At 45.9% G+C, this 24,322-nt stretch overlaps 1 protein-coding gene across 3 annotated transcripts in view; it reads right to left on the bottom strand.

Moving 5' to 3' along the window:
* The window catches only part of LOC121005898, a 53,699-nt gene that overhangs the window by 16,494 nt on the left and 12,883 nt on the right, over nt 1-24,322 (bottom strand). For all 3 annotated transcript variants that reach the window (XM_040438708.1, XM_040438711.1, XM_040438712.1), the window contains one exon: nt 1,278-1,401. In XM_040438708.1, coding sequence (XP_040294642.1) covers nt 1,278-1,401 — 124 coding nt within the window. The remainder of the gene's footprint in view (nt 1-1,277; nt 1,402-24,322) is intronic.

Consider the following 24,322-nt stretch of genomic DNA (forward strand, 5'->3'; position numbering starts at 1 on the left):
TATATCAGATATTCCTCTGTAGTGATAATTTGTATCATTATTACTGCAGTGTGTAACGGTTATTACTAGGAAGTGGTTTGTATGTTTTACGCTAACGTTTAGGCATGGGCAGGATAGGGACAGTGTAAAATGAAAACTTTATTGATGTTTGCGTGTGTGGGGTATATGTATTTGGTGCGACTTATTTGATGATGTGATCCGGACGCTGGTAAACCTACTGGGTCATGGCATCAATAAACTCCCTAATCAGGCGTAGAGGAGTGAGTAGGTGAGCAAGAGCTCATGTTCTCACTCCTTTTCTGGGATAAAAGATACCCATATATCAAACAAGTATACTGTCTGATTGATGGGAGATTGAAAAAGGGGATAGACAACATGCATAGAAGTCCATGTTACCCTCCCTCTGGGTACAGTCACACAGGGAGAAACATTCTATGGGGTCTCTCCTTTGGAAAATGAAAGGAGGAATCTGATTGATTGCTATGGACAACTAAGCCACTTTTCCTTTAAACCAGTTTTAATAAATTACCTCCTATGTCTCGCCTGTGTGCAGACTGTCAGCACTTACACCACTGCCCTTCCCACACTCCTCCTCCACACTGGCTGACATCTCGGCCAGATAAAGGGGGGGGGGGGCTGCTTAAACCCTTCATATCTCAGACTATGTATTATTAAGTGATGTGATTCTGGTCCTGTTTGAAAGCTAAAGTTTTTAAACAAGACCAAGATTGCAGTGCTAGCTGAAGTACATAGAGACATAGAGAGATACAATCTTTAGAAATCAGGTCAGGAATGAAAGCTGCAGGTTTTGCAGCTCTCACCAGGTCCCATTTCTAAGGGCTGTAACTTGCCATGTATTGTTGCTAGTGCTGCGATTTTGATCATCTTGTTTTTAAGCTTAGATTGTCCTGACTGCAGCCCAATCACAGCCTAAGATATAGTCCTCACAAGCAGTCTTACAGCCCTGAAACCTGTTCATTCAAAACAGTATTGACACACTTCCTGTCTGAATGAATACGGTTTGGGATGATGAGTGGGGGAAGGGGGTGTAAGGAGGAACGCCAAAGAATGAAGGGCGCATGTATTTAAAAAAAATGGTGTTGTCAATACCAATCAATGAAATCACAGCCTGATAAAAGCTGATAGGTTGATGTCGATAATGCCTCTAATTTGTGCAATCCCTATTTTTTTTTTTATAAATGTTATGTTTGGAAGAGGCTAAATATTTTTTTGACCAATAATATTTCCCGAAATCCATTTCAGCACTAGACACATACCTGTTCAAAGTACTGGATTATGTAGCCATTATTATCATTTTCTTGTAGTCTAAAGAAGGCCATAATGAGCAGAGTTCCACTTGTGATGACATTTTCGCGTTCTTCTTCTTCACATTTGTTTTTTCTGCAGGAGACAATCCATATTGCAGATTACCTGACCTGATCCCTTACTTGTAGTGTTACAGAGGTGACTGCCATGAAAGATGTGTACAATACTTACAATAGGAATCACCTGGACTGTGATATACGCCCTGCACCTCTATCATCACATAACCATCACATCAAGTAATGATTCAATTACTGCAAGCAGAGATCTCTGAGGACCATCTGCCATGAAGCCCTTACACTTTGGGTCCCTTTACACGGGACAATATTACAGCAGATTCTCAGGAAGGAAGGAAGCATTCCTTCCCGTTAATCTGCTGATCGCTAGCGGAAGAGACCAGTGCATTTACATGCAACAATCTTCTCCAGAGTATAGGGAGAAGCAATCGCTAATGCCATCAATCTTCCCCATAGGGACTCGTTTGCCGGCAGGAGATTGTGCTTACATGACTGTTCATGGGGTAATCGGCAGTACATTTACACTGCCCTATCATCGCTAACAAGCATTACTATGAACGCTCATTAGCGATAATCTGTGCGATTCTCGACCCATGTAAAGGGCCCTTTAGTGTAAATGCCGTATATTTTCTGTGCAGATTTGCGAATGGAAATGTCTTAGTGGATTAGAGTACCAGCCATGCGGATGACACATGAACACATATGCAGTGGAATTTTTTCTGCATGGAAATTAACCTACGGTGCACAGTTTTTAAATCTGTAGCATTTCAAATTTCTGCTACAGATTTTCACTGGGGTGCATTTTACTTCTTTCATTTTACAAGGGTGAAATCGGCCGCGCAGCAGCAAAATCTGGTGGCGAATTTGCTGCATATTCTGACCTCTGTCTCATAATGATAGCCAAAGTGCTTCTTAAAGGCGCCCATGCACCTTCAATAACTGTTGGCCAACAGCTATCACTCCCGGCAGCCCCATGCACTTACTTGGCTGAACATGTATGTGTTTTGAATGGGGGAGAGGAGGAAGCCACTGCCAAATACCACTGGTGGTAGCTTACCTCCCAGGAGAACAAAAGCATCTGTCAGAGGAGATTCAGAGCCCCCCCACATACACTAGATTGTTGGCCAGTCCCTCAAAAATTACAGGTTCGGCTGACAATAGTAGGGGTTGTCCAGGATTTTAATATTGATTTCATATCCCCAGCATAAGTCATTGGTATCTGATCGATGGAAGTCAAACTCAAGGCACCCTGGCCAATTAGCTGTTTGAAGGGGCCGAGGCACTAGTGCGAGTGCTGCAGCCTCTTCATACTAGAGCAAGCACAGCACTTTACATTGTATAGTTGCTGTTCTTGGTATTGCAACCCAATCTATTGACTTGAATAGGACTGTGCTGCACAAAGACCATGTGAAGGCTTAGGAGGAGGCTGCTGTGCAAAGCTGAGCATCCGTGGCCTCTTCAAACAGCTGGGAACCCAGAAGTTGGACCATCGCTGATCAGATATTGAAGACCTACCCTCAATTAATCAATATTAAAATCTCATGAAACCCCTTTAACAGTGCTAGTGTTACCAATAACAAGGCCAGCTGATGTGCCTCCTTAGCAGTACTCCTATAACAGTCAAAACCATGGTCCCCCCATGATATTAATACTGACCATGTTTACTCCCATAACAGTATGGCCATAATATTAGAGCAAAGGTTCCTCCGTAATCTAAGCCAGAGTGCACCTATAAAAGTGTCAGCCAGAGTGCCAAGGTATTCAGTGCCAGGGTATCGCTCTTATCCAGATCCTCAGATTGGTGGTGATGGGCAAGATCAAGATGGCTTGTTACGCGGGGCGGGGCCTAGCAAATGACGTAAGCTACTGCATGTGTTGTTGAAGGGGTTCTCTGGGAATTAAGAAAATGAAAATACTTAAATATTACCTTATTATAAATATATTCTCAAATACCTTTCATGATTTATAATGGCTTGTTTTGTCTGGGGGGCAATCATCGGGGGAAACAAAATGGCCGCTGTGCCATTAGTTCACACAAAACCTGTCCTGATCACACATGTGTCACGGATGTAGTAGGTGAGAACACCAAAAGACAACAAGAAGGAAGGGGAAAGACACTAGGCCTCACCGCTAGGGAAGGAAAAGGGTCACCACCTATACAACCCTGCTCCTGGCCCTAACTCCTATCCGTATGGGCACCTCTCGATGGTAGAGATACCCATACACAGGAACCTAGAAAACCCTGGTGACCCTCAGATGCCCTAAAGATAATGACAGGGCAGAGACCACCCGTTCCTTCCCTGGTGAAGGAACTAGTGTCTCACTGAGGCCTAGTAAACAACGGGGGGGGGGGGGGGGGGGGGAATACAAAACACAACAAGCGGAACACTTAACTTCAGAGGATGATGGATGAACAGGACTTCAACACAAACCACACTCCAGCTCTTCCAAGACAAAATTAAGCTATCCCAAGCAAGGAGTAATGGGAAAAGTCAGACTAAATAGGGCGAGGTAAAGGTCACATGATCCCCACCTGAACAGGAGGTGTGGACATACCAGCAACACACAGACAAATTGAAACCGAAAGAGGCTGTCAGATCACTAATGCGTAGATAATCTTTCATACCTTCTGAGACCTGTCACAGATGTGACAGTACCCCCCCCCCCCCGGCCTTCTACGGGTGACCTCCGGGCACCCAGGACCGACCTTATCAGGATGAGCTCTGTGGAATGCTCTCACCAGACGACTAGCATTAACATCGGTCGCTGGAACCCACATCCTCTCCTCTCGTCCGTACCCTCTCCAATGAACGAGATACTGGAGGGATCTCCGGAGAACTCGGGAGTCCACAATCCTGCTGATCTGAAATTCTAAATTGCCGTCCACCATGACAGGAGCGGGAGGCAATGAGGACGGCTCAACAGGTTCAACACATTTCTTTAGCAACGATTTACTAAATACGTTATGAATTTTCAATGCCTGAGGAAGTTCAAGATGGAAGGCTACAGGGTTAACAATGGCAGTAACCTTATATGGACCAATAAATCTTGGGCCCAACTTCCAAGAAGGTACCTTAAGTTTAATGTTTCTTGTAGACAACCACACAGAATCACCCACTCTCAGGTCCGGACCACTCATACATCTCCTGTCAGCCGCACGCTTATACCTGTTGCCCATCTTTTTCAGGTTATTTAGGATTTTCCACCAAGTAGAAGACAAAGAAGAGGATAATCAGTCCTCCTCAGGAATGCCGGAATTTTGAGCACCAGAAAATGTACCAAACTGTGGATGGAACCCATATGCCCCAAAAAACGGCGACTTATCAGTGGATTCCTGTCTACGGTTATTTATAGCAAACTCTTGATTCTCTGAAACAAACATCTCAAGTAAGTCTCCAGATTCTGATTAGTGCGCTCTGTCTGTCCGTTCGACTGAGGATGAAAAGCCGAAGAGAAGGACAATTGTACACCCAGACGAGTACAGAACGCTTTCCAGAATCTGGAAAGAAACTGAGTCCCTCTATCGGACACCACATCAGAGGGAATGCCATGTAGTTTCACGATGTTGTCGACAAGCACCTGTGCAAGAGTTTTAGCATTGGGTAGACTAGGTAATGCAATAAAGTGTGCCATTTTACTAAAACTATCTACAACCACCAAAATCACAGTTTTTCCCGAAGAATTCAGTAAATCTGTGATAAAATCCATGGAAAAATGGGTCCAAGGTCTTGACGGGATGGGCAATGGAAGCAGAGATCCGGAAGGCCAAGTATGTGTCACCTTAGCACGTGCACAGGTACCACAGGCTGACACATAGTCCTCAACACATTTACGCAACCCCGGCCACCAAAATCTGCGAGAGATGAGATCGACAGTCGATCTGCTCCCAGGGTGCCCAGCAAGCACCGTACAGTGATGTTCCTCAAACGCCTTGTGATGTAATTTGGAGGGAACAAACAACTTTCCTGGAGGACAAGAGTCCAGAGCATCCTCCTGTGCCTCCAGCACCCTGGCCTCGAGATCAGGATAAAGAGCAGATATGACTACCCCTTCAGATAAAACGGGACTAGGGTCATTAGACTCACCCCCCCAGGAAAGCTACGCGACAAAGCGTCCACTTTGACGTTCTTAACCCCAGGGCGGTAAGTGACGATGAAGTTAAATCTGGTGAAAAACAATGACCATCTGGCCTGTCTTGGGTTCAGTCGCTTAGCTGACTCCAGGTAGGCCAGATTCTTGTAACATAGTAACATAGTACATAAGGCCGAAAAAAGACATTTGTCCATCCAGTTCGGCCTGTCATCCTACAAGTTGATCCAGAGGAAGGCAAAAAAAAACCCTGTGAGGTAGAAGCCAATTTTCCTCACTTTAGGGGAATAAAAATTCCTTCCCGACTCCAATCAGGCAATCAGAATAACTCCCTGGATCAACGACCCCTCTCTAGTAGCTATAGCCTGTAATATTATTACACTCCAGAAATACATTCAGGCCCCTCTTGAATTCCTTTATTGTACTCACCATCACCACCTCCTCAGGCAGAGAGTTCCATAGTCTCACTGCTCTTACCGTAAAGAACCCTTTTCTATGTTTGTGTACAAACCTTCTTTCCTCCAAACGCAGAGGATGTCCCCTCGTCACAGTCACAGTCCTGGGGATAAATAGATGATGGGATAGATCTCTGTACTGCCCCCTGATATATTTATACATAGTAATTAGATCTCCCCTCAGTCGTCTTTTTTCTAACGTGAATAACCCTAATTTTGATAATCTTTCAGGGTACTGTAGTTGCCCCATTCCAGTTATTACTTTAGTTGCCCTCCTCTGGACCCTCTCCAGCTCTGCTATGTCTGCCTTGTTTACAGGAGCCCAGAACTGTACACAGTACTCCATGTGTGGTCTGACCAGTGATTTGTAAAGTAGTAGGAATATGTTCTCATCACGGGCATCTATGCCCCTTTTGATGCAACCCATTATCTTGTTGGCCTTGGCAGCAGCTGCCTGACACTGTTTTTTGCAGCTTAGTTTGCTGTTTATTAAAATTCCTAGATCCTTTTCCATGTCAGTGTTACCGAGTGTTTTACCATTTAGTATGTACGGGTGACTTGCATTATTCCTTCCCATGTGCATAACTTTACATTTGTCAGTGTTAAACCTCATCTGCCACTTATCTGCCCAAGCCTCCAATCTATCCAGATCCCTCTGTAGTAGTATACTGTCCTCTTCAGTGTTAATTACTTTACACAGTTTAGTGTCATCTGCGAAAATTGATATTTTACTATGCAAGCCTTCTACAAGATCATTAATAAATATATTGAAGAGAATAGGGCCCAATACTGACCCCTGAGGTACTCCACTAGTGACAGTGACCCAATCTGAGTATGTACCGTTAATAACCACCCTCTGTTTTCTATCATTGAGCCAGTTACTTACCCACTTACAGACGTTTTCTCCGAGTCCGAGCATTCTCATTTTATATACTAACCTTTTATGAGGTACAGTGTCAAATGCTTTGGAGAAGTCCAGATACACGACATCCATTGATTCACCGCTGTCAAGTCTAGTACTTACCTCCTCATAGAAACTGATTAAATTAGTTTGACATGACCGATCCCTCACGAAGCCATGCTGATATGGCGTTATTTGCTTATTTCCGTTAAGATGCTCTAACATAGCATCTCTCAGAAAACCTTCAAACAGTTTACCCACAACAGATGTTAAACTTACCGGCCTATAGTTTCCAGGCTCTGTTTTTGGACCCTTTTTGAATATTGGCACCACATTTGCCATGCGCCAATCCTGTTGGACATTCCCTGTCAGTACAGAGTCCGCAAATATCAGAAATAAGGGTCTGGCTATGACATTACTTAATTCCCTTAGGATACGGGGGTGTATGCCATCTGGTCCTGGCGATTTGTCTATTTTGATATTTTTAAGTCGCTGTTGTACTTCTTCCTGGGTCAGACAGGACACTTTTAATGGCGAATTTATTTCAGCATTCAGCATTTCATCTGACAGTTTATTTTCCTCAGTGAATACATTGGGGAAAAAAATATTTAACAGCTTTGCTTTCTCCTCGTCGCTCTCTGCGACTCCCCCCTCATTACTCTTTAAAGGGCCGACACCTTCAGATTTATACTTTTTAACATTTATATAATTGAAGAACATTTTAGGGTTAGTTTTACTCTCTTTGGCAATTAATCTCTCGGTCTCTAGTTTGGCCGCTTTTATTTGTTTTTTACATGTTCTGTTTTTTTCCTTATAGTTTTTCAGTGCTTCCGTGCTACCCTCCTGTTTTAGTGTTTTATATGCTTTCTTTTTGTCATTTATTGCTTTCTTTACAGTTCTATTTATCCACATTGGTTTCTTTTTGTTCCTTAACCTTTTATTCCCATACGGTATGTACCTCTCACAATGAGATTTTAGGATGTTTTTAAAGATATCCCATTTTTTGGCTGTATTTTTATTTTTGAGGACTTTGTCCCAGTTAGTTAGGCCTATGGCCTCTCTTAGTTGGCTAAATTTAGCTTTTTTGAAGTTTGGTATTTTTGTTCCTCCCTGTAGAAACGCTCTTTTGAATGATAATTGGAAGGTTATTACTTTATGGTCACTATTTCCCAGGTGTCCCCCAACCTGCACGTCTGTTGTTCTGTCAGGTCTATTGGTTAATATTAAGTCCAGTATGGCCGTCCCTCTAGTCGGGTCCTGAACCAGTTGGGAGAGATAATTGTCTTTGGTTATTGCCAAGAATCTGTTTCCTTTATGAGATATACAAGTTTCAGTTTCCCAGTCTATATCTGGGTAGTTGAAGTCCCCCATAATAACCACCTCATTATGATTTGCCGCCTTGTCTATCTCGTTTAGTAGTAGATTTTCTGTGGACTCTGGTATATTAGGTGGTTTATAGTAGACTCCTATTAGTAATGTATTGTTGTTTTTAGCTCCATGTATCTCTACCCATAGTGACTCCACATGTTCATGTCCCTCACTTATATCTTCACGGAGTGTGGGCTTTAGACAAGACTTTACATAAAGGCAGACCCCTCCACCTCTCCGGTTTTGACGATCCTTTCTGAACAGACTGTAACCTTGTACATTAACTGCCCAGTCATAGCTATCATCCAGCCATGTCTCAGTTATTCCCACTATGTCATAGTCCTCCTCACACATCACTAATTCCAGTTCACCAGTTTTATTAGTCAGGCTTCTGGCATTAGTATACATACATATGAGAGGTTTATGTATATTTTTTACCCTACACCTTTCCTTCTGAACTGTTCTTGTCCCTCCTTCCATTTCTCCCCCAGTCCCACTACCTTGCCCCCGGTCTCTATCTGCACTATCTTCCCCTTCTATAGTGTAATGACCCTCCCCCCCAGTCCCTAGTTTAAACACTCCTCCAACCTTCTAGCCATCTTCTTCCCCAACACAGCTGCCCCTTCCCCATTGAGGTGCAGCCCGTCCCTACGATAGAGCCTGTAGCCGACAGTGAAGTCGGCCCAGTTCTCCAGGAACCCAAACCCCTCCATCCTACACCAGTTCTTGAGCCACTTGTTAATTTCCCTAATCTCCCGCTGCCTTTCTTGTGTGGCCCGTGGTACCGGTAGTATTTCGGAAAATACTACCTATAATAGGGTGAATTGCTCCTTCCAACCAATGCCGCCATTCCGCGAACGCCAACTTAATGGCCAGCAATTCCCTATTCCCCACATCATATTTCCTTTCAGCAGTAGAGAGTTTTTTAGAGAAAAATGCACATGGGCGCCATTTACTAGGTGAAGGACCTTGCAACAAGATTGCTCCTACCCCTACCTCGGACGCGTCAACCTCGACAATAAATAGCTGAGTCACGTCCGGTTGCATCAAAATAGGGGCTGAAGCAAAACATTCTTTCACAGCAGAAAAGGCCTGTAATGCCGCATCAGACCAGACAGAAATATCCGCACCCTTCCTAGTCATGTCTGTTAAAGGTTTAACCACCGATGAATAGTTCAAGATACATTTATGGCAGTAGTTGGTAAACCCCAAAAACCGTATAAGCGCTTTCAGATTTTTGGGTCGATCCCAGTCCAACACGGCACAGACCTTCTCGGGATCCATACGAAAAGCTGAGGATGAGAGCAGGTAACCCAGAAATTTCACTTCCTGTACAGCAAATACACACTTTTCCATCTTAGCATACAACTTATTCTCTCTTAGGATCTGTAACACCTGTCTCACATGATCCTAATGAGTCTCCATATTAGGTGAATAAATTAGTATGTCATCAAGGGTATACAATGACAAACTTCCCCTCCAGATGATTAAAGATGTCATTGACAAAGTGTTGACAAACCGCAGGAGCATTGGTTAACCCAAAGGGCATGACCAGGTTTTCAAAATGACCCTCAGGGGTATTAAATGCGGTCTTCCACTCATCCCCCTCCCAGATGATATGCCCCCCTCAGATCCAACTTAGAGAACACCTTGGCACCGACAATCTGACTAAACAAATCCGGAATTAAAGGAAGGGGGTAAGGATCACGGACGGTAATACGATTGAGCTCACGGAAGTCCAGGCATGGTCTCAGGGTACCATCTTTTTTCTTTACAATGAAAAACCCAGCAGCCACTGGGGATTGGATGGTCTAATATGTCCCTTTGCCAAACTCTCGGTAATATACTCTCGCATGGCCTTTCTTTCGGGTCCCGAAAGATTATACAACCGAGATTTGGGCAATTTAGCTCCGGGAATAAGATTGACAGGACAGTCATACTCCTGGTGCGGAGGCAACTCCTGATTACCACTCTCAGAGAAAACATCTGAAAATTCTGAAATGAACGAGGGTACAGTTTTAGTGGTCACTATAGAGAATGATGCATTAAGACAGTTGTCAATGCAAAAATCACTCCAATCGAGAATCTGTCTCGCTTGCCAGTCGGGTTATATTTGCTTAACCATGGTAAGCCCAACACCAACGGAGCAGGCAGACCCTCCAATACATAACAGGAGATAGATTCCTGATGCAAATCACCCACTCTTAAATGTATGTCATTCACTACCTGCGACAGTGTCACGGATGAAGTTAGCAGATAGCTGGAACATATAAATAAACGAGCGACTGGCTTGATCCCAAACTAAGGAGCTTATAGGTGAGCCCTATAAAACCCTAAGAGCTCTCCCTGACTGCTATGCACATGCAAGGGTCTGTATGGTAGACGATTGCATGTCTGCGTACCTAATACTGTGTGACACCTGAAAACCCTATAATAGTGAGGGGACACGACCACCGGCTCCCTGCACTTAATACGGACGGAGTCAGGGTCACCTAGAATCAAGCCAGCAAGGAAACACAATAAAGTAAATGACTTTTACTCAGTGATGCCCAACCTACGGCCCGCAGGCCACATCCGGCCCACAAAGCTGTGTCATGCGGCCCGCGCAGTGATCGGAGGCGGAGCTTGCGCACAGTGGAAGAAGGAGAAGGAGCGACACGCCTGGGTGGCTGCTATGGCGCAGAGCTGAATCTCCATTCTAAACATTAAGGCAACTCACGGAACGAATGTAAGTGTAATAAGTTCCCGTGATTCCCGTGGCCCAGTAGTTGTTTGTAACGGCAGTGGATGTGTGCGCTGACCACCTTACTGCTTAATGGTGGGCACAGGCGACAGTGGTCTGTGTGTGAGCAGTGTGGTTTTAGGAGGGCTTCCCCCTGTGAGTGTGGCTGGTACCTCAGTGAGGAGAGTTGGTATATATCCTGAAGGGCCAGTGGTGTCCATGTGGCTGGGGGTCCAGCAGTACATGCCATGCATGAGGGGAAAGCTGGGAACCCCTCCTTGTTGTTTGGGAAGGCCAGGACATGAGTGGTGTTCATTGGTCTTGGTTGGAATTGTGACACTGCTAGCGGAGGTCTACACTGTGGCTGGCAGTAGAGAGTGTGGCCCCTTTACAGTGATAAAGCTCACATGTGCCCCCTTCAAAGTGGTAATGGCCAGACGTGTCTCTTCACAGTGGTAATACCCAGATGTGCCCCCTTCACAGTGGTAATGCCCAAATGTGCCCCCTTCACGATGGCAATGCCCAGATGTGCCCCCTTCACAGTGGTAAATTGGTAATGCCCAGATGTGTCCCCTTCACAGGGGTAATGCCCAGATGTGCTCTCTTCACAGGGATAATGCCCAGATGTGCCCCTTCACAGGGGTAATGCCCAGATGTGCCACCTTCACAGGGGTAATGCCCAGATGTGCCCCCTTCACAGTAGTAATGCTCGGATGTGCCCCCTTCACAGTAGTAATGCTCACATGTGCCCTCTTCATGTTAAAAATGCCTAGAAGCCCCCCTTTACTGTAAAAATGCCCAAATGTGCTCCCTTCACAGTAAAAATGCTCAGATGTGTCTCTTCACAGAAAAAATGCCCAGATATTTGCCCCTTCACAGTAGTAATGCTCACACGTGCCCCCTCACAGTGTTTGCATTTCTTTTTGGCAAAGCTACCTGGTTCTGGCCCGTGAAATTTATACCATGTCTAGTGCCCTCAGACGAAAAAATTGTTGGGCACCACTGACTTAGCTGAACAAACAGCAGAAGCAACCTCCAGCAGTGAACACCTCATCCAGGAAGTAGTATAAACCGCAAAGTGAGGCAGTATGGGAGGGATTATAAAGGAAGACGATTAGTCGAAATAAGTGACACCTGGCAGAAGGAATGGAGATGAGAAAGTGAATCCAAAACAAAGAACATCATACAAGAGGTAGAGAAGAACGTCTGCCAGATTTTCTCACAGAACTGGCGGTGACAGACAGGCATTTTTGGGTGAGAGGTGCTGAGTCAATTGCAAAGACAGAAATACTTTTCTCTAATGCATTAGTAGTCAACCCATGAATGCATACAAACTGTCCATCAATCAAGTTAACTCCAGCCCCACTGTCGATAAAATGCTTCAATTTTCACAGTTTTGGACTCTAGCGCCAAATCGGCAGACAGGAGAAAACGCATACTACCAGTAAAAGACAAAAGTAGGTTTTCTTGTTCCCCATCCACACCACCAATAGTAATTTGAGGATTTAAAGTTTCTTCCTTTTTGTTTACACCTTGATGCTGCAAGTACGGACAAATATTCACAAAATGTCCCTTCTTGCCACAATAAAAGCAGACTCCTTTCACATGACCCAAGCTTTTGCCAGGAGTAGCTCCTCCTAACTGCATAGACTCATCACAAGGTGCAACTACTAGTGTCTCTCCACCATAAGTGTCAAAGGAAGCAGTACCCTTATTGGACAGTATGTCCTGAAGGTGAGGACCCCTAGATCTCTTCCTCAGGCGTCTTATCTAGACGTACAGCAAGGGACATAGCTGCCTCCAATGACACAGGATTTTCATGAAAAGCCAACGCGTCCTGCAGTCTCTCAGAGAGACCCTGACAGAATTGGCTACAGAGAGCAGGATTGTTCCGCTCAGTATCGGTAGCCCATCTCCTAAATTCAGAGCAATAGGTCTCCGCGGAACGTTCTCCCTGCCGCAAACTCCGTAACTTGGTCTCGGCCTGAGAGATCCGATCCGGGTCATCGTAGATGAGACCCAAGGCTCTAAAGAATTCATCTACCGACCGGAGGGACCGTGATCCGGTTGGCAGAGAAAAAGCCCAAGATTGGGCGTCCTCTTTAAGCAATGAAATAATCATACCCACACGTTGACACTCTTCCCCAGAAGAGTATGGACGCAGCTTAAAGTATAATCTACATGACTCCCTGAACCGGATGAAATTGTCACTACCCCCGGAAAACCTGTCCAGGAGAGCCACCTTCGGTTCAGGACAGGCCTGGGACCCACCACTGGAACCAGCAGCCTGTGGACTCTGAACCTGCAAGACGGTTGCGCGGAGGTCTGCTACCTCCAAAGTCAGATTCTGCAGCTGTTCGACCAGTGCAGACATAGTATCCATAGCTGCACAGATCAGAACAAAAATGGCGGTATTGGCTTGGGATAATGTCACAGATGTAGTAGGGGAGAACACCAAAAGACAACAAGAAGGAAGGGGAAAGACACTAGGCCTCGCCGCTAGGGAAGGAAAAGGGTCACCACCTATACAACCCTGCTCCTGGCCCTAACTCCTATCCGTATGGGCACCTCTCGATGGTAGAGATACCCATACACAGGAACCTAGAAAACCCTGGTGACCCTCAGATGCCCTAAAGGTAATGAAAGGGCAGAGACCACCCGTTCCTTCCCTGGTGAAGGAAGGAACTAGCGTCTCACTGAGGCCTAGTAAACAACCGGGGGGGAATACAAAACACAACAAGCGGAACACTTAACTTCAGAGGATGATGGATGAACAGGATTTCAACACGAACCACACTCAAGCTCTTCCAAGACCAAATGAAGCTATCCCAAGCAAGGAGTGATGGGAAAAGTCAGACTAAATAGGGCGAGGTAAAGGTCACATGATCCACACCTGAACAGGAGGTGTGGACATACCAGCAACACACAGACAAAGTAAAACCGAAAGAGGCTGTCAGATCACTAATACGTAGATAATCTTTCAGACCTTCTGAAACCTGTCACATATGTGACAACATGAGGACAAGTTACTTTACAACACTGATGTAAAGATCTGCCTCATCCTCCTCTCTGCTCTCTACTTGTCAGGGATTATGATCCTGAATACAGATGATAAGAACGTTAGCTGAATCTTTGGGGAATTTAGTTAATGAGGAGACATGAAGTACAGAGAGGATGGATAGGACAGACTGTGGTAATGTGGGGCTGTGGTAATGGAGGCTGCATACAAGTGCTGCTGTTTATTAGCCACATCTCACCCTCCTCTCATGTCTCCTTATCACCTCCATTCCCACAGAGATTCACCTGCATTTAGGGTCTCAATACCGGAAAAAAAAAACGCATCAGTTTTCTCCTAATGCATTCTGAATGGAAAGCAATCCGTTCAGTATGCATCAGGATGTCTTCCGTTCCGTCCCTTGTACGGTATTTGACTGGACAAAATACCGCAGCATGCTGCGGTATTTTTTCCGGCCGAAATCCCGGAACAAAAATCCCGGAACAATACCGCACTTGTTTTCCAGTCTGCGCATGCGCCGGGACATAGGAGGAGCTATTTTTTGCTTTTGATCTTTGAAAAAAATTAAATACCGGATCCGTTATTCAGGATGATACCGGATGACACGGATCCGGTATTTTATCTAATGGATCCGGAAAAAAACATATTTTCGTTTGCATACGGTTTGGCGGATCCGGCAGGCAGTTCCATTGCTGGAACTTCCTGCCGGATGCGAACAACATTAGTGTGAAAGTACCCTAATATTTAAGTATTTTCATTTTTTTAATTCCTGGAGAACCCCTTTAACTCCCACTCGGACTCCTATAACTTGTACAGCAGCTTTGGTGCCACTTCAATCTGCAGCCAAACTGCCACAATATCCCAGAGATGGACCTATAGACAACTTAAAGGTTAGTAGTACTAAAGGTGCATGTTATCTGGAAGGCCAAAGCCACCCAAGTCCTAATGTATAACCAAAAGGCTGTAGGATAGATGGGGAGCCTCCCTTCTCAAAACAAAATGCAAAAACAAACGAAAAATTGAAAGGAAAAAAAAGAGGGTGGTAGGTAGATGGGTGCTGTCTGCAACAAATACAGTAGGCGCGGCAAAATAAAACACAACAAAAGATAATTCTTCCTGCCCATCCAGGACATGTACGGGAGACTGAGCTCTGACAGTTGCTTCTGGATGGAGTGGAGGAGTGGGGTGTAATTTAGGTATCACGGTCGGCGTGGCTATCACATACGTGACACAGAGGGAGGGAACGAGGAAGGCCCTGCCCAAGTGAGAGGGAAGATGGTGACCCCTGACTCACCTGGCGGCTGGCACCTGGCTGCCCTGACGTCCCTAGACGGGTTCCTCACCCGTACGCCGATCACGTGCCTAAAGCCCTGGCTTTCCCTGAGCTGAGCCCTAGGTAGTGAACAGGGCGATGGGAACACTAGTCCGCACCACTAACTCTAAGGGAAAACACCAAGGGGAGGACAGACAACACAGACTCAACATATATTCCCAGGTGGGCGACAACAGGAGACAACAATAAGCCCAACAGGGATCCGGAGGGTAGCACTCAGGAACGACAACCAGGATTAACCACTCCAGTGGGTCAGTATAGATGTCCAGGCAGGAAGCTCTATAACTGGCAACTAGAGAAGTGTGAGGGGAGAATATAAGGAGGTAGGGAGTGGCAGACAAGAAACAGCTGAGGAGGAGAAGCTACGGATCCCTGAGAGAGACAAAAAGGATAGCAAGGCAAACACAGAAAACAATCACTAAGAAACAACGTGATCTTTAGATATAGAGCGCGCAGCCACCCGCTGCGACCTCCTGACCCCGGGTATAACGGAGTCAGACGTGGCTCCTGATACCCTCGTGACAGTACCCCACCTTTCACGAGGGGCCTCCGGACACTCAGGACCAGGTCTCTCCGGATGAGAGGCATGGAAAGTCTGAATTAACCTGTTGGCGTTTACCTCTGACGCTGGAACCCACATTCTTTCCTCGGGACCGTAACCCCTCCAATGCACCAGATACTGAAGAGAGCGGCGGACCCGACGAGAATCAACAATTCTGGCTATTTGAAACTCCAGATTACCAGCCACAATGACAGGAGGAGGTGGCAGCGGCGATGGTTCTAGAGGTGGAACATACTTCTTGAGTAACGATTTAGGGAAGACGTTATGGATCTTAAAAGTCTGAGGTAGCTCCAGGCGAAAAGCCACAGGGTTAATGACGGCTACTATTTTATAGGGACCAATGAACCTAGGACCCAGTTTCCAAGAAGGAACCTTCAACTTAATATTCCTAGTAGACAACCACACATAGTCATTCACTCCTAGGTCCGGACCTGGCGACAGTTTCTTATCGGCCATGCATTTATATTTACCACTCATCTTTTTCAAGTTAACTTGCACCTTCTGCCATACCGATGAAAGAGATGAAGAAAACCTTTCCTCTTCGGGAACCCCAGAAGACCCCCCCTCTTTGAAAGTACAAAATTGGGGATGAAAACCGTATGCACAAAGGAATGGTGACTTGCCTGTGGACTCCTGATAATGATTATTTATGGCAAACTCAGCTAACGGTAAATATGATGACCACAACTCTTGGTTTTCAGACACAAAACACCTTAAATATGTTTCTAGGTTTTGGTTGGTACGCTCAGTCTGTCCATTCGACTGAGGATGGAAAGCTGAGGAAAAGGACAAGTGAACCCCCAAACGGGAACAAAAAGCTTTCCAAAACGTAGAAATAAACTGGGTTCCCCGATCCGAAACCACATCGGAAGGGACCCCGTGAAGCTTCACGATTTCACTGATAAACACCTGAGCAAGAGTTTTAGCATTAGGAAGTGCGGGTAGCGCAATAAAGTGTACCATTTTGCTAAACCTGTCTACTACTACCAAGATAACTGTTTTACCCGCCGACAACGGTAAGTCAGTGATGAAATCCATTGACAGATGTGTCCATGGCCTATTGGGGATGAAAAGTGGCAATAAAGACCCTGCTGGACGTGTATGAGAGACTTTCGCGCGTGCACAAGTAGAACAAGTAGACACGAAATCCATTACATCCTGACGCAACCTTGGCCACCAAAAACGACGAGATAAGGTTGCTTTACTACCCGGGTGTCCAGCAAGTGCCGAATTATGATGTTCTTTTAATAATTCAAGACGCAGGTTTAACGGTACAAACAATTTCTCTGAGGGGCAAGAGGCCGGGGCGTCCCCCTGAGCCTCTAACACCTTTCCCTCTAGAACAGAGTGTACAGCAGAGACAACCACTCCTCTTTGTAAAATAGGTACCGGATCACAAACATTACCCCCTCCAGGGAAACTACGAGATAATGCGTCTGCCTTGGTATTTTTTGCCCCAGGACGATAGGTGATTACAAAGTTAAATCTGGTAAAGAATAGCGACCACCTAGCTTGTCTAGGGGTGAGACGCTTAGCCGATTCTAGGTACAGAAGGTTCTTGTGATCCGTAATCACCGTGACGGGGTGGATTGCTCCCTCTAAGAAGTGACGCCACTCTTCAAGCGCCAGTTTAATCGCCAACAGTTCCCTATTTCCAATATCATAATTCTTCTCCGCAGAATATAATTTTTTGGAAAAGAAAGCGCAAGGACGCCATTTGCCAGGAGACGGACCCTGAGACAATACAGCTCCCACTCCCACCTCTGACGCATCTACCTCGACAATAAAAGGCTGGGAGACATCAGGTTGAATTAGAACAGGTGCCGAGGTAAACCTCTCCTTTAGAGAGGAAAATGCATCTTTAGCGGCGTCAGACCATTTGGAAAAATCCGTCCCCTTCCTAGTCATGTCGGTAAGGGGTTTAACGATCACTGAATAATTTTTAATGAACTTTCTATAGAAATTAGCGAAACCCAAAAACCGTTGTAGGGCTTTAAGGTTCTCAGGAAGATCCCAATCTAAAATTGCCTGGACCTTCCCAGGATCCATGCGGAAACCTGAAGCAGATAATAGATATCCCAGGAACTGTAATTCCTGAACAGCGAAGACACATTTTTCAATTTTCGCATATAATTTATTCGTCCGTAGGACCTGCAGTACTTGCCTGACATGCACCTCATGTGTTTTCAGATCAGCCGAATAAATTAAGATATCATCTAGGTATATGACTACAAACCTGCCGATGAGATGACTAAAAATATCATTAACGAAATGTTGGAAGACAGCAGGGGCATTGGTCAGACCGAAAGGCATAACTAGATTTTCATAATGCCCCTCAGGGGTGTTAAAAGCTGTCTTCCACTCATCCCCTTCCCTGATACGAATCAGATTGTAGGCCCCCCTAAGATCAAGTTTGGAGAACCACTTAGCACCCGCAATCTGATTAAAAAGGTCAGGAATGAGAGGAAGAGGGTATGGGTCACGGATGGTTATCTGGTTTAACTCACGGAAATCTAAGCAAGGACGCAGGCCCCCATCTTTCTTTTTAACAAAGAAAAACCCTGCAGCCACGGGTGAAGAAGAGGGTCTGATGTGTCCCTTAGCCAGACTCTCGGAGATATAATCTTTCATGGCTTGTCTCTCGGGACCCGAAAGATTATACAACCTGGACTTGGGTAATTTTGCCCCGGGAATCAGGTAAACCCGGGCAATCATAAGGACGATGAGGTGGTAGTTTCTGACAACCCTTTTCAGAAAAAACGTCCTCAAAGTCCGAAATAAATGTAGGTAGGGAAGCTATGGAGGCGATTAAGCAATTGTTATTTAAGCAATTCTCTCTGCAATGCTCACTCCACTCCAATATCTCCCTGGCCTGCCAATCCACCACTGGATTGTGCGCTACCAACCAGGGAAGACCCAATACCACCGGAGAGGGAAGGCCCTCCAGAACGTAACATGAAAGACACTCATTATGGTGGTCCCCTACCCGAAGGTGTAAATTACGAACAATGTGGGTGAGGTTTCTCTGAGACAGAGGAGCAGAATCTATAGCGAATACGGGAATAGGTCTCTGCAGCGTACAGAGAGACAAACCCATAGTGCGGGCAAAATGGGCATCAATCAAGTTTACCCCTGCTCCACTGTCTAGAAAAACAGAAATAGACTCCGTCTTAACACCAAAAACAATGACCGCTGGTAACACAAATTGAGATGTTCGTATGGAGGAAACGTATACCCCCCGGCTGACATCCTCCGCACAGCCCGGGGTTAGTAGTTTTCCTACGGTCTTTTGTTTTTGAGAAAGGAGGAACAGACATTAATGAAATGACCCCTCCCCCCACAGAAAAAACAAGCCCCCCCCCTACGGCGAACCTCGGGAGGACGGACCTGACGAGAAGTTCCGCCTAAATGCATAGGCTCATCTAAGTCAGTACAGGCTGACTGTTGCTTGGGAGAGGTAACCAATTGCTCCGGAATTTTCGATCTCTCCCTAAGACGTCTATCTATTCTGATAGAGAGGGACATAACAGCATCAAGGGAAAGGGGGGTCTCATACAGCGCCAGTGCATCCTTAACCCTTTCAGATAACCCAGAGCAGAACTGACTCCTGAGAGCCGGGTCGTTCCACTGAGTATCCATAGCCCACCTACGGAACTCTGAGCAATATTCCTCTGCTGACCGATCTCCCTGTAGGAGTCTCCGTAACTTCGACTCAGCCAGGGCGACTCGGTCAGGGTCATCATATATGAGACCCAAAGCCCCAAAAAATCCCTCCACTGACCGAAGAGCCTGAGAACCAGGGGGTAACGAGAACGCCCAGGATTGCGGATCCCCCTGAAGGAGGGAAATGACAATCCCTACCCGCTGTTCTTCATGACCTGAGGAGTAAGGGCGCAACTTAAAATATAATTTGCAGGCCTCACGGAACGTCGCAAATTTGTCCCTTCCCCCAGAAAATCTGTCGGGAAGAGCAACCTTGGGTTCAGTGACAACCTGGTTACCCATAGCAACCGCTGGGGGTGCGGTCTGCTGCATTTGCTGCTGTTGTTGGAGAACAGACGCCTTCAATCCTGCCACCTCCAAAGACAGGCTTTGAAGTTGTTCTGCCAAGGCATCAATAGGATCCATATTGGATTCTAAGTAGAGAGAGAAAAAAAAAACAACAAAGAAAAAATTATATAAAATTTTTTTATTTTATTTTTCTCAAAAAGTAAGGGCCAGTTATAATATCACGGTCGGCGTGGCTATCACATACGTGACACAGAGGGAGGGAACGAGGAAGGCCCTGCCCAAGTGAGAGGGAAGATGGTGACCCCTGACTCACCTGGCGGCTGGCACCTGGCTGCCCTGACGTCCCTAGACGGGTTCCTCACCCGTACGCCGATCACGTGCCTAAAGCCCTGGCTTTCCCTAAGCTGAGCCCTAGATAGTGAACAGGACGGTGGGAACACTAGTCCGCACCACTAACTCTAAGGGAAAACACCAAGGGGAGGACAGACAACACAGACTCAACATATATTCCCAGGTGGGCGACAACAGGAGACAACAATAAGCCCAACAGGGATCCGGAGGGTAGCACTCAGGAACGACAACCAGGATTAACCACTCCAGTGGGTCAGTATAGATGTCCAGGCAGGAAGCTCTATAACTGGCAACTAGAGAAGTGTGAGGGGAGAATATAAGGAGGTAGGGAGTGGCAGACAAGAAACAGCTGAGGAGGAGAAGCTACGGATCCCTGAGAGAGACAAAAAGGATAGCAAGGCAAACACAGAAAACAATCACTAAGAAACAACGTGATCTTTAGATATAGAGCGCGCAGCCACCCGCTGCGACCTCCTGACCCCGGGTATAACGGAGTCAGACGTGGCTCCTGATACCCTCGTGACATTAGGCGAAACAAATCTAATAGGAGCGGGCTAATTGTGAGCCCAAGATAGGTGAAAAGTGATCTGGACCAAGAAAAATGGTACACGTTCTCTAAAGTACAGACAACAGATGGGAAAATATTAACCACCAATGCTTCCTAAATAGATCCAGGATAGCTGGAAATGCCTCTGTAGGGTCAGTGAGTAATTGCAGCATGTCATCTGCATCTGCAAATGCAGCCACCCGATGTTCCCTTTCCTGCGCTGATAGACCTGATATATCTGGGTGTTGACGAATTGCCTGGAGTAACAGCTCTAGAGCTAATGTAAACAGTGTGGGGGAAAGGGGGCAATCCTGCCAAGTACCATTCCTTATCAGAAAGGCCTGAGAAAGTTAACTATTAACTAGGACCTTAGCTTGTGGGTCAGAGTAAGGGACATCACGGTAGCGATAAATGGGGGTGGGAGCCCAAATTTGTGTAGTGTGAGATTCATATACAACCAATCTACTCTCTTAAATGCCTTCTTGGCATCAGTGTTGGGAAGGGTTAACGAGGTCCAGGAGGCAGCAGTGTATTGGATGGATGGAGTGGAGAACTCTCATGATGTTGTCTCAGCCCTCCCTGCCAGTAACAAACCCAGTTTGATCTAAATGCACAATCTCCAGTATGTAGGGCGCAAGGCATACTGCTAAAAGTTTAGCCCATAGCATGACATTAGTATTTAGCAGGGGGATCGAGTGATAGCTCCCACTTAGGGAGGCATCTTTCCCTTTCGGGAAGACTGAAATATGAGCCTCCAAAGACTGCTTATCTGGGAGGGAACCCTGAAGAAGATCATTAGATAGATCATTGAAATAGGCCTCCATATGAGGTGCTAGGGTGGGGAAGACTTTCTTACAGTACAAAATTGGAAAGCCATTCGTTCCTGGACACTATTAAAGGTTTTATGGATCTCCTGCACTGTTACCAGGCAAAGAAGGTCTAAACCTTCACTGACCGACAGAGAAGGAAGGGATAGCGAGTTCAGAAAATCCAAGATCTTCTGGGATCTTACCTGACAAGCCTGGAAACTTCATCAGGACATATATTATAAAGATGACTATAGAATGATGCAAATTCCTGCACAATATCCTCTGTCGCTTCACAGAGACGCCCCTGGGAGGTGAAAATCTGTCAGACCCATGCACGAGATTTTGCCTTTTTCACCAGGTATGACATATTTTCTACCTTTATCGCCATGGGCAAAATATTTATGTTTAATGCGCATGTATGCTGCCGCTGCCCAGACATTAAGTGCCTCCACCTCATTGTACCGAAAAGGACGTATCAATATGGGTGTTCAGTGTAAAGTATGTTTGCCAAAATCACTGTAGAATTGCAGTGGCCAATATGGCGGAACTGCTCAGACCCCAAACACTGTAGCGTGTTTCTCATTGGGCGAGCAGTCCCATCGCATGTGAACCACAGAAATATCGTGGCAGATATGGAGGAGCTGCTCAAACCCCAAACACTGTAGCGTGTTTCTCATTGGGGGAGCAGTCCCACCGCATGTGGACCGCAGCAAACGACCATCCCGAGCAATTAATGCGTACAAAGGAGGACGCCAGCGCGGTCCACATGCACCACAAAAGCATCCTGCACAGGCAGAGCACCGTGCGGATGAAAATACAATCATATAAATCACTGAAGAAAATGCACCAAAAGGATATGTCACTGACTAAACTAGCTGGTCATACAAGCAGATATTAAAAGCTGAGACTTCCGCCAATATGTTCCTGTCAGGAAGATATCGGAGCCCATCATTGCACCACGTCACGGTCACTCAGCATGGCAAAGGGTCCTACCACTACGCTAACTGTGGTGTGAACACGGTCTGAAGGTGATGTGATCCAGCTCACAGTCCTGCTTTGTTCACATTGCACTGGCTGTCCTGCTAGGCATTTGTGTGCAGGCTGGGCTGTGAGCTGGATCACATCACCTTCAGACCGTGTTCACACCACAGTTAGCGTAGTGGTAGGACCCTTTGCCATGCTGAGTGACCGTGACGTGGTGCAATGATGGGCTCCGATATCTTCCTGACAGGAACATATTGGCGGAAGTCTCAGCTTTTAATATCTGCTTGTATGACCAGCTAGTTTAGTCAGTGACATATCCTTTTGGTGCATTTTCTTCAGTGATTTATATGATTGTATTTTCATCCGCACGGTGCTCTGCCTGTGCAGGATGCTTTTGTGGTGCATGTGGACCGCGCTGGCGTCCTCCTTTGTACGCATTAATTGCTCGGGATGGTCGTTTGCTGCGGTCCACATGCGGTGGGACTGCTCCCCCAATGAGAAACACGCTACAGTGTTTGGGGTTTGAGCAGCTCCTCCATATCTGCCACGATATTTCTGTGGTTCACATGCGATGGGACTGCTCGCCCAATGAGAAACACGCTACAGTGTTTGGGGTCTGAGCAGTTCCGCCATATTGGCCACTGCAATTCTACAGTGATTTTGTTTTATATGTCTTGAATGTGCCTTCATCTGGCAATTGAACATTCCTTTGCACCTGGAATCCTTCATCACATGGTCTGATATGGGTGGGGCTCACAGTCCTGCTTTGTTCACATTGCACTGGCTGTCCTGCTAGGCATTTGTGTGCAGGCTGGGCTGTGAGCTGGATCACATCACCTTCAGACCGTGTTCACACCACAGTTAGCGTAGTGGTAGGACCCTTTGCCATGCTGAGTGACCGTGACGTGGTGCAATGATGGGCTCCGATATCTTCCTGACAGGAACATATTGGCGGAAGTCTCAGCTTTTAATATCTGCTTGTATGACCAGCTAGTTTAGTCAGTGACATATCCTTTTGGTGCATTTTCTTCAGTGATTTATATAAAGTATGTTTGCAGTTTATCAGATAGAGAGCGTATGGAGTAGTCAGAGAAGTGCAGGGTTTCATTAAGTTGCCACTTTCTTTCTCCTTCAAGTACATCTAACAATGAAAAGGAAAACTAAATCAGGGGCGTGATCAGATATGGTGATATTACCAACTGTAGCAGAAGTTACTTTAGGTAAGCAGCGGTCACTAAGAAACAAATAATCCAGCCACTGATATGACCTATGAGCACTTGAGAAGGTGAAGTCCTTAGCATATGCGTGTAGAGTTCTCCACACATCTCTCACCCGTTGATCCAAAAGGGATGTCCAAATGCCCTCCAAAGCCCTGTATGAAATGGCTGAGCGCTGTGAGGAGTCTCATAATGGATTTATCACTAAATTGAGATCCCCACCTATTAAAACGAGTCCCTCCTGTAACACCTCAGAGTGGTATTACCATTCCTACCATTCCATATTACCATTCCTGCACCCTGCTACTGTCTTTAATGGTTAACATTAATGTCTTCTTTGTATTTATTTCCAGGTCCTATTACATTGTGCACTTCTAATATTGCTGTGAAACTGTTATTTGTTATGTTTATGTAATGTGCCTGGTTGTCCAGCAGATGGTGTGCATTTGGCAGAGACAGATCTTTAGGTAGAATGGAACTTACCATTCCATTCTCCCCTTTTGGGCACAAGTGGGCTAGTTCTAGTTGAAGGCAGTCTTGTCTAGACAGTGGAGCTGAAAAGACATAAAAGATGTAGAAGCGAGGAGTCTCTCCAGAGGGAAGCAGCTCATAGAGCA

The sequence above is a fragment of the Bufo bufo genome, chromosome 6, assembly GCF_905171765.1.
Source record: "Bufo bufo chromosome 6, aBufBuf1.1, whole genome shotgun sequence".
NCBI lineage: Eukaryota > Metazoa > Chordata > Amphibia > Anura > Bufonidae > Bufo > Bufo bufo.